At 37.2% G+C, this 11,576-nt stretch overlaps 1 protein-coding gene across 2 annotated transcripts; it reads left to right on the forward strand.

Moving 5' to 3' along the window:
- The first annotated feature begins 1 nt into the window (after nucleotide 1).
- DNAJC19 (DnaJ heat shock protein family (Hsp40) member C19) lies at nucleotides 2-4,602 on the forward strand. 2 transcript variants are annotated; one of them, XM_060639298.3, is made up of 7 exons: nucleotides 2-133; nucleotides 630-741; nucleotides 973-1,024; nucleotides 1,104-1,177; nucleotides 2,250-2,329; nucleotides 2,871-2,941; nucleotides 4,437-4,602. In XM_060639298.3, exons 2-7 carry the CDS (start codon nucleotides 667-669, stop codon nucleotides 4,505-4,507), a joined length of 423 nt encoding a protein of 140 aa, XP_060495281.2. In that variant the 5' UTR covers nucleotides 2-133; nucleotides 630-666; the 3' UTR covers nucleotides 4,508-4,602. The 2 variants fall into 2 exon arrangements, with proteins under 2 accessions (XP_060495281.2, XP_060495284.1); XM_060639301.2 differs by lacking the exon at nucleotides 630-741 and having other exon boundaries at nucleotides 5-133.
- The last annotated feature ends 6,974 nt before the right edge of the window (nucleotides 4,603-11,576 follow it).

Here is an 11,576-nt window from a genome sequence, read left to right on the forward strand (position 1 = left end):
TGTGTCTGAGCGGTTTGTGCCTGCTGGTGTCCGCGTCGCTCTCTGGTAGGGGCGTGAAATTTTGTGGCTACGGCATTTGGTCTGGAATGAACGGCGCTCTCGGTGGAGGCCGGGGAGCCGAGCCAGAGCCATGGTAAGTGCGGTTTTCTGGTCCCCTGGGCGATCTCGGGCCCAGGCCACAATCTCAACTCGTGACCTGGGAGGAGGGGAGCCGAGGTTGTCTCCCCAGTGAGACTCTGAAGATGTAGGGCCCCGAAGAGTCGCACCCTCTAGGACACAGAGCTGCTGGCTCAGCTCTCTAGGGCCTTTGTGTTCTACTATGGCCTTTGTGCAGGGGGCTGCAGTCCCTGGTCCACTGTCTCCGAGGCTGAGAGATTACTGGAAACGCGTTTGATTAGATCTGCCCTTCCGCAAACATCCTAACAGTACCTTCTCTACTTTGCTCTTTTTCCTTGGCTCTTGCCGATACATCTCTTCTCGGTTCCTGAACACATTTGGGCGTCGGTTCTGTGGTCGAGAGACGCCCCAGTGTCGAAGGCACTCTGAAAAGCGAGTCTAGTGAAGTCCACATTTGACGTTGAGATGCGTTATCAGAATTCTACAGTGACCTTAAACAGTTCTTTCTCTAGCGGAAATTTTATTTCCATTATTCTTGATTGAACTTGAATGTGGCCTCATTTGCCCGGAGATGCAAAAGACGTTTTCAAAGGGAGGGAAATCATTCTTTTCACTGCTGTAAAGGTAAATATGCAAGTCGGCTCGCCCTTCCCTTTCACAGTGAAAATCCAGTATCTCTACAATGAATTGGACATAAAAGTCCTTTTAAAGGGCCATTGGGTAGGATATTTTCATCCTAAAAGTTGTTTCTCCCTTTGAAATAAAACTTGTGATGAGGTGGAATGGGAGAATGGGTACCATAGGGAAGGGTGATAATTAAAAGAAGTAAATATTTACTCTGCTTCCCCTTACCAGGCCAGTACAGTGGTAGCAGTTGGACTGACCATTGCTGCTGCAGGATTTGCAGGTTTGTTTATGGTTTGGAAGTGGAAATGAAGCAGGGAAAGTTGGAGACTTTTTAATTATTTTGTTGCTTTTGTTTTTAGGCCGTTATGTTTTGCAAGCCATGAAACATATGGAGCCTCAAGTAAAACAAGTTTTTCAAAGTCTACCAAAATCTGTAAGACTTACTAAACATTTTTGCTAATTCTTTGCTGTGTTATGAAGCCCAGAGTCACATTTGAAGAGGGTAAATTTCCAAACATCCATGAAGCTCTTAAGAGGGGCCCCTTCTCTTGCTTCCAGCAAGAAGGGTTCTGAGCTTTGTATTGTTACCCTGAAAAAAATCAAAATGTTTTGTGTGACAGAATTGGGGCTGAGGGATTAACACAATTCTGGTACTATGAAAATCAATTCTACTTCATTGTGTAGATACTATTAACTCCAGCATCATTTGTCCACAAATTCTTGCCTTCCCTCATCTGCTCTACATCACAAAAACACAGGAATCTAGGAAGCTGAAGTGATCCATTCTTAACTGTGTGGCCCTGGTATTCTCTAATAGATACTTGGATATCACTGGAATTAAGTAGGCTATAGAGTATGACTGGATATGAATGTCACACCTTCCATGGTCACAGTTCAGAATGAAATTGGCTGTGGCAGCCTGTTGAGTATTTATTTTTATTGTTGTGATTGAATGTGAGAGAATAGAGTGATGGTAGGCTTTACCAATATGATCTCTGACATAACAAGGTCAGAAGAGCTGGTAACATAATATTCTCGATACTTAGTCTTGTTTTAGTAGTTGCCTTGACCCTCAAAATACCCTTGACTCACTCATCTGAAAACATCTCCAAATCCTTTTCTTGAGGCACTTGTTTTTCTAAAACATATAATCATATTCTTACATCAAATTTTTATCTGTAACACAGCTAGCTAACTTGGAATAATCTTCCTGTTACTCCCAGAACTGACTTTGAGGCACTGTTGTTTTGTCTTACATTTTTAAGACAGTTTTTCTGGGGGAAAAAAAAAATATGGATGTTTAACAATCATTAAAGTATTTGCTGCTACTTACAAAGCTAAAATACCATAGGAGTTGCAGTTAAAATTCTCTGAAAAGTCTTAATTTTTCTGCTGTTTCTAGGAACAGTTATCAAAATTAAACTTTCAGTTTTTCAGTTATCAACTTTAATAAACATTCAGTTTATTCTAATAACCCATTTTTACGAATGCATTTCCTCTTTCAGGCTTTCAGTGGTGGCTATTATAGAGGTGGGTTTGAACCTAAAATGACAAAACGAGAAGCAGCATTAATATTAGGCGTAAGGTAAATAATTTCTAATATTTGTAATATTTTTCTACAATTCTAGAGCTATGAGCAAACATAAAAAGATCTTTTGTTAAGAGTTATAATAGTTGTATACATTTTTAAGATCTAAACACTCCCTACAAGTCCATTGAGAAGGCACTCTGGTACATAAGCACTCAGTTCATTGAAAGGCTTTTAAACAGATAATTGCAGTGCTCAGTGTTGTTCACTAGAACACATTTTTTTTTTTGTGGTGAAATTCTGCCTTCATTTCCAGATACTTAAACATGTTTTACCTTTTAGTAAAAGGGTTTTTATGATTATCAAGTTCAACTAATTTTTTAAGAATGTCTTATTTTTCTAAGGAGCTGTTTAGTTCCTTGATTCAGAATATTCATCTTCCTTATGTGATATGAAAGAGGTTCCTAAACCACTTCTCATATTGTTTTGATGACTTGACTCCAGTTTCATAGCATCTTTAATTGGCTTTTATATACAATTTTTTGATGTGATCCAGACATAGTCTGAAGTAAACTATACCTTTTCCTTTTTAAATTAGCCCTACTGCCAATAAAGGAAAAATAAGAGATGCCCATAGACGAATTATGCTTTTAAATCACCCAGACAAGGGTAAGTACCTGTTAAATTCTTACACATGTTTTAAAGTGACTAGTTGTTACTAGTGGAATAATTTCATATTTAATTCTTGGCTATTACAAGGGAAATGCTTAAATCTGTGTGTAAGCACTGTTGCCCAGGCTGGATCGGTTTTCTGGTGTCTTAAAAGAATAAATCCTGAGTGAAAAAATTTATAGAATAATGACCATGTCATTTGAAAGTAGGGGTAAGCATTAACAATGTTTTCAGATCTTAAGTAGTGATAAAATGTAACTTCTAAATACTATTAATACTACTGGTTTTTTTTGGGGGGTGGACATATTCTTAAAGGAAATGTTAAGTTTCAGTTAAACTAAAAATTTAATTTTTTCTATCCATTTAGACCTTTGAACTATAGGTTTCCTAGTTAGAAACCTATAGGATATATTTCTCTCTGATACATGTCTCAGCAGCCTTGGCTGTGTTCAAAGAAAGCAAATAATTATTTAGGAATACCAAAATAGAGACCACAAAATCCATGTTCCAGTGCACAAATCTTTTTACTTTCATAGGATAGGCCTTTCATTAAGAGTGTTTTGAGTTTAAACTTGGTTGTGATTGTTTTTATCTGACTGTAGTAGCCTCCTTTAACGAAATTTAGCTTGCATTAACTAGGGGGGCTTCTGATTCATTAAGTATAGTATGGTGCCTGTAACATTGCATTTCTACCAAGCTTCTTACTGGGATGCTGATGCTTGCTGGTCTGAGAATCACACTTTGAGAATCATTGCTCCAGCAGAGTAGTAGGAAAGCACCTGCAGATAACATCATGAAGGCACAATTAGTAACATGAAAAGAGAAAAACTGTGAAGGATAGAAAAGGAGTGCAAATCATAGTGGGGTCTTTCCAACAAAGCTCAGAAACCTCTGAGAACATCATGTTTTCAAAATAACATAGTACAATAAATTCATGTTCATTTACAACTTATAATCATCATAAATAGGTAACATACACCATTTCAAGGTCACATGTGGAGGTGTTTTTAATCCTTTTTGTCAAGTTTAAGTTTTTAAAGGTGCCATTTTTGTGGAAATATTCCTCATGTGATTTACTTCGTTTACTGTTGATCATACATATTACCATACATTTGGTGATCTGGTTGCAGTGTCCTCATTATTTTCTGCTAATTCCACCTATCAGATGAGCATAGGGATGCTTGAAGAGAATAGGTTTTCACCAAGCAGAAATTAAGAAACCATATTATAACTATTCCTTTTGGGGCGCCTGGGTAGCTCAGTCGATTAAGCAGCTGACTTCAGCTCAGGTCATGATTTTGCGGTCCGTGGGTTTGAGCCCCGCGTTGGGCTCTGTGCTGACACCTCAGAGGCTGGAGCCTGCTTCTGATTCTGTCTCCCTGTCTCTCTCCCCCTCCCCCACTCCGGCTGTGTTTCTCTCTCTCAAAAATAAATATTAAAAAAAAATTTTTTTTAAATAAAATAACTATTCCTTTTTTCTTTCTTCCTATAGGAGGATCTCCTTATATAGCAGCCAAAATCAATGAAGCTAAAGATTTACTAGAAGGTCAAGCTAAAAAATGAAGTAAATGTGTGAATTTTAAGTTCTTGTTAGTTTATGTATATGCGTGCTAGCTTTTTATAATAAAAGGCCTCAAAGCTACAAATTTTAAAAATGATTTAGCACAAGCTAAACCAAAGCTTGGGTATAAGTTTCTTTGAATTTGAGGATTTTAAATCAGGTGATAAAATATTTGGAGATTTAACACTCAGTAATTATGGATAAATGCATACCATCTGAATAGAAATATTTTTCATTATTCATTTAGCAAGTAATTTCTTACCCACTTCAAGGCAAAATGAATGTGACAGTCTGACTTTGAAAGGGCTCCCAATCTAATGGGATGCTGATAAACTGGTAATTAAAATACAGCAGGGATAGGGGCACGTGGATGGCTCAGTCTGTTAAGCATCTGACTTCAGCTCAGGTCATGATCTCACAGCTGTGAGATCAAGCCCCACATAGGAGTCTGCACTGGGCATGAAGCCTGCTTAAGATTCTCTCTCTCCCTCCCTCTCCCAGGCTCACACACGTGCACACACGCATTCTCAAAAAACAAAAACAGAAACAGTGGGATATTAGGATGGCATGAATTCACACAGGTTTGTTATAGGAGGGATTCATCTTCTTGTGAGAAAAGGCTGTTCACAGTTCAGAAAACTGACCCCACTGCTTGTAACCTTAAATTTAAAAAATGAATTTAGGTACATCTTTGACCTAAGAAATATATCTAACTATATTATTGACAATTTAGATTTCATACATTAAAAACTATACCACTGTAAGATGTTAGAGTATAGGTCTTGTTTTTAATCAAGAAAATAATTACATTGTATTGAACTAGCCACTTAAAGAAATGGAATATATATATATATATATATACACATATATATATATATATATATATACACACACACATATATTTGCATAATAAAGTTTTGCATTTGCTATAACCAAGGTTAACCATAATTAGTAAAACTGAAATGAAATGCTCTCAGTTATCAAAATACTCAGCTTGGACTACTGGAGAATTTATACTCCTATTTAAATGATATTTGAGGGTAAAATGGCTATTGGCCTAAACCTAAAACCTAGGGATCTTAACCACAAGACCTGTATAAAACATATGAAGTAAATAAGTAGTCTGTGGCCACCACTGGAAATACTATCTTTAGCTCTAAAATGGTAATTTATACTACCTATCATCTAAACCTTTAAGTCATCTTAAAGTTCCTAATTGTCAATGGAGAGCACAAGACCTTCAAGGTCAAAATTGTGGAAGGCAATCATATTTAGTGTTGGAATGTGTTTACCTGCGCTTCAGAGTTGGGTTAGACCTGCCCTAGGTTTATTTCCCATCCTGTTTCCTTGTTTAAAATCTGATCGAGTCCACTTGTTAAGATTTAGAGTATGAGGGGGCGCCTGGGTGGCGCAGTCGGTTAAGCGTCCGACTTCAGCCAGGTCACGATCTCGCGGTCTGTGAGTTCGAGCCCCGCGTCAGGCTCTGGGCTGATGGCTCGGAGCCTGGAGCCTGTTTCCGATTCTGTGTCTCCCTCTTTCTCTGCCCCTCCCCCGTTCATGCTCTGTCTCTCTCTGTCCCAAAAATAAATAAAAAACGTTGAAAAAAAAAAAATTTTTTTTTAAAAATAAAAAAAAAAAAAAAAAAAGATTTAGAGTATGAGAAAGCACCAGTTTACAGCAGCCATGGGTGTTCCATATGAGAAGTCTTTTTTAGTAAAGAGGTATGAAGGTAGTTTGTGATTCAAAGTAGTTATGTTCTAGAAGTTACTGAAACACTGAATTGAACAAACACCGAACCATTTGTTCATACCTCTGAACTTCTGGGTCCCATTTTTATCAACCAGTCAATATATAACCTTGTTTTATGTGTGCTTCTATTTAAAGACATCTTATTCATGTTGTTGATTCATTAACATTAAACTTGTAGTCAACAATATGGCTCCTGTCAGCATATTGCAGCCTTGTGTTTAGGAATGCTAGGCAGCACTTCACTAGGCTTGAGGACAGTTAAACAGGAAAGCCATCAATAAGGACAAAAATGTGAAGAACTTGGCATTAAATGGACCACAGAAGGCATACTTGTTTACAATATAAATGAAACAAGGCAAGCTTCACTTTGGGCACTGGGTCATTAAATTTTTCACTACTCTTTATGGCCACGAATGACTAGGAAAAGTACCTACACATGTTGATTTTGGGGTTACAAATAAATTTTACCAAGTAGGTGAATTTGCAAATAAGGAATCTAATGAAGAACACCAACTGTATTTTGGCTTACTAACCTTTTATTTCAGTCTTTTCGACTAATCAAGTTTCTTGAACAAGAGCTTTAAGAGATGTTATCAATTAAAACTAAAAACAAATTTTTGAAAGACAAATAGAGTGTTAATAGGCCCACAGGCAGTCAAGCATGAACCTTGAAAGGGAAAACGTCATGTAGTAGGTATATTTTTAGGTGTGTAATACAAATAGCACACCTGTTTAAAGGCAAATATTAAGACAATGAAAAATGCTTTAAAATAACACTGAGCACAACAAAGCATGTTTTTCTTTCACAGTAATCAGTTTTATTTCCTCTAGGCTTACCTTAAATAGAAGAATCCACATTTCATTGTAGGCTATTAAGCACTCCTACCATTTTTCTTGGGGAAAGGTCACTTGACAGAGGGCTTCCAGATCATAGTGGGTAATTGATTCAAGTATGATCTGTGTAAAAGAGCCTTCCTCTTTTAATGTTTTTTTTTTTTAATGAAATACTTGATGTGTAATGTTAACATTGACTACTTAACAGTGTGCTAGACAAGTAAGCATTTAAGCGTTTCACAAGGAAACAATAGTGAGATTAAGTAATTTACCCAAAACAGCATTCTGAATGAGAAGGCTGATCTTTCTCAAACCTAAAGTTCCATGCTTTGTTAACCTCTGCACTGTGGTACCCTTCACATATTTGAAAACCCAGGGATATTTGCCTTAGTGGTAAGGAAATTTGAGTCTGGGACTTTGTCCTTACACCTTCAGCTTGGGGCCTTTTTATCAGTAGGTACTCAAATGGTTTTTTAAGGGTGGGGTGGGGTGGGGGGAAGTGGAGGTATGAACACAACACTGGGACATAGGAATATCTGGCATACCAGAGATATAGTTCCCCTAATTTTGCCTTGACTGCCTCAGAGTTGACATTATGAGTCCTATGCTGCTTTATAAAAAATGCTTTGTTGGTGAGGAAAGTAGGGTATAAGAAGTGGTCCTCAAAGTTAAACCTTTTCCCTCTCTTATTTTCCAAATGATGAAAATACCTATGGGGGGAAAAAAAAATTGGGATGCTTGGGTGGCGCAGTTGGTTAAGCGTCCAAGTCTTGATCTCAACTGAGGACATGGTTTCACCATTTTTGAGTTCAAGCCCCACATCAGGCTCTGCACTGATACTGCAGAGTCTTGCTTGGGATTCTGGTTCTACTTCTCTCTGACCCTCCCCCACTTGTGCTCTCTTTCTCAAAATAAACTTAAAGAAAATTCCAGTTCTACAAAATCAGTATCCCAGAACACCCAAACCATTCAAGAACTTGTGTGAAAATAGGTGGAATATCCATACATATGTATTCTAATTCTAGAAGATTGATTATATGGTTTTCTCTGCTATCCTTACTCTAGAATCGAAGCAAAAAAGGGCATAAGGCAGCTAGAAAAAGTAGGTAACTAGCATCTTTAATACAGGGGTAAAACCCTAAGCATGTTAACTGTGCCACACTACAGTTATATTCAGCGTACTGAAAATGTACACCTTACCTTAAACCCTGCGTCAGAAATGATTATTTAAAAAATTCACTCAGGCAGAATGCTTCAAAGAGTTGACAAGTCACATTTAAGTTTCAACACTCAGGCTAGAATTGAAACAGTTGTTTCAATGGGAGAACAGGATAGAAAAAATATCTAAATTTGAGATAAAGTACAAAAACACTGTTTAAAATGTTAGAGTGGGTTTTTGGTTATAAAAGAGAATCTTGGACTGAAAGTAACCTTGAGTACCAGGAAACGTCAATGACCTAAGCTCCTTTTGCTCTTGGCACTGTTAAGAGTACTGTGTATCTCTGCTTACAGCCAAAGCCAAGTGTTGCCTTAGCAACAGAATATAGGAGCTTCTATCCAGTGTTACTAGTTTTTCCTGACCAAAAGACAATGTCTACAATCCAGTGTTAAGGTCTAATATGAATATGTTAACACTTGCTGTTACCTTAGTACAAGTGCAATTAATGGCATGTCAAAAGTAATGTTTCCATTCTTCTTTACAACCTGAAAATGGGCAGGTTGAAAATGAAACTCAAACAGGTTGACGCAAGCTCCAAGGCAATATAAATTGGTTTATCCACAAAAACTGTGGGAAATTTTTTGCAATACTCTCTAAATTAAAAAATGAGCAACTACTTTTGACAATGCAAGTAAAAAAGTTACAAAATTATTCACAGAATACCCCTGTAGTTTCACCCCAAGAAAAATTTACCAATCACTGAAACAAATTTGGCAAGTTATTAACTAGTATACTAGGGAATAGGGGGGCTTTAAGACTGAGATCAGTGAAAAATAATCTTGCCCTTGCTTTTTGCTATCTTTAGACTGCACATGGCATAGTTGGAAATGTCTGGTTTAAGTACACAGAAGCTCCCAATTCTATAAATCTATACCTGCAATTTTCAAATTACCAAAGAAGTAATATGCAAACCAAATGTATTGGTGGAGATCCTCTTAAAGAGAAAGCTACATGATAGTCTACACATTTCAGTACTTGAAGTAGTAATATAGAAGGTACAGATGATTCTTTACAACGTGATCCGCTGATAACCTTTTAAAAAACAATATATTTGAGTGTATGTATATCTCTCACCAATAAGGGGTTTTCAGGATGATTAGACTCTTGGTTGATTTCTAGAGTAAAATGATCATACTTAAAAAATCATACATAAGAAAATGCCACGTTTGTAGGTCAAAAATGGGTCAACTAGTGGCAATCTCCTATATTTCAACATATCGGACTTTCAACGAGTTGAGTGCAACTTCAAATTACTACCACTTGCCAAAATTTAACTATATATAGCAGACTGATTGTTGCTTTGAGTTTCTGAAATAAAACCCAAATGCTATCAAAGGTTGTGACTACTATCCATTCAAGAAAGCTTTCTAATAAAGTTTAAAAAAGGAGTCCCCAAATTCACTATACCAGATGTCCTTATAAAAAAACATAGGGGATCCTGGGAGGGGCCCCTGAGTGGCTGGGTCCATTGAGAGTCCCTTGATTTTCAATTCAGCTCAGGTCATGATCCCAAGAGCAGAGCCTGCTTGGGATTCTCTCTCTCTGCCCCTCCCCTGCCTGCGTGTGCACTCTCTCAAAAGAAAAAAGGTATAGGGGATCCAAACCATAATAGCAAAGGTAGGAAACTCAGTGAGGATTCACACCATCCTTTTATCTTTTGGAATAATGCCAAACACAGAGATCCAGTTCAATCCAAATTCCTTAAAGCCTTCTAGAAAACCCAAGTGTAAAAGTAATTTACCTTTACTCTCCAATAATCACCAGTACAGGGCTTAATGCATTACAATCAGGTTTTCCATTCATCTGTCCTTCCTTAGATTAAAAGCTTTATTGTAGGCATAGCCTATAGGAAAACTAGGTTGATTTCAACCTCAAGAAAATGCAAATCTGTGTTAAGTTGTATCTGGTACTATTATCCAATCTAAGTGCAACATTGTTAATATGCCAACTCCGCACAGAGACCTCTCTCAAATTACAAATCAGATTTCTAGCAAATAACAGCTACAAAAATACCCGATGTTAGCATCAAGGTGATGGATGGATCCGAGCTACTAAAGAATGGCTGACATGGAGATCCAGAAAACAATAAAATACCAGCTACTTTTGCCTCTTCCTCAGTAACTTATTAGTGTCTCTGTTCTTAGATATTTTGCTTCCCTACGTGTACCTGTATTTGTTTTGCACAACTATTTAGGCAACTTCCCTCAGTCTTGTTCTAAGGAATGTCTGAGGTTTTCACGAACAGTTTGATGTGCTGCTTAACTCCACATTAAAATACACAAAACGACTTAAAAATTGGTGTATTCTTAGTACAATTTTACCAAAGGTGACTGTTTTACCAAAGGTGACTGATCTATCAACAAAGACCCATACACACCATTTTGCAAGTTTTAGGCCCACTGAAGGCTTTAAAAAGGTGATTCCATGGGCGCTTGGCTCACTCAGTTGGTAGAGCATGCAACTCCATCTCAGGATTGTGAATTTGAGCCACACGTCCGATGTAGACATTACTTAAAATCTTTAAAAAATAATGAAATGAAAAGGTAATGCCAAACCCAAGATCCTAGGCTTGCCAAAGTTTCAGGAAAAGATTTTTATCCCCACATAATCTTAATAAGCTTCCAGATGTGATTTCACCTAAGTATACTGAAATATGGGGGTTGCACAAGACGTTTGGGCTTTTCTGTTGAGTGTCTTTTAGCATGGCCTAACAGCAGTAAGTTTTCCCAGAGCAACATCTCACTTAACTGGTGTAGTAGCCAAAAAAACATACATCCCTCTCAAATAATCTGGTGGGCTACCTAATCACCAATAGCTACCGCCTTTGGGGAATAGGCTTTTCTGAATCAGAGTATACGGTATTTACCCAAGAAAAGACTCATGGTTCTGCAGTACAGAAGATGCTGGGTTTAGTCACTTGTAAATAATGAAATCTTGATACTTATTTCCTAGAATGTGGTTATTCTGAACAACTGATTGTATGATACCCAACTTTCTAAGATGGTTTTAGGTTACTTTCTCAGTGAAACAATCTTTATGGCAGAAGAATCTTAGTGAATCTATTCTACATGGAAGAAAATGAAAAATCATTTTTTTCTTTACACCGTATTTACCACTTTGGGGATTAATGAAAATTCTCTTAACTTGTAATTAATCTGTAACCCTGTTACTCTAGACAAGAATTAAAAGGCCAACAGTTTTACTTCTTTCTTTTGATGGTTAAAAAAGACATCTGTGGGTTAAGTTTTTTTTTAAACTCAGGATATGAT

Source organism: Panthera onca, chromosome C2 (assembly GCF_046562875.1).
Source record: "Panthera onca isolate mPanOnc1 chromosome C2, mPanOnc1 haplotype 2, whole genome shotgun sequence".
In the NCBI taxonomy this organism is placed as follows: domain Eukaryota; kingdom Metazoa; phylum Chordata; class Mammalia; order Carnivora; family Felidae; genus Panthera; species Panthera onca.

Coding starts and splice junctions, on each gene's coding strand:
- DNAJC19 (XM_060639298.3), top strand. CDS start 667: ATGTGGCCTCATTTGCCCGGAGATGCAAAAGACGTTTTCAAAGGGAGG. Junction 1,025..1,103: donor TGCTGCTGCAGGATTTGCAG/GTTTGTTTATGG, acceptor TTTTGTTTTTAG/GCCGTTATGTTTTGCAAGCC. Junction 2,942..4,436: donor TTTAAATCACCCAGACAAGG/GTAAGTACCTGT, acceptor TTCTTCCTATAG/GAGGATCTCCTTATATAGCA.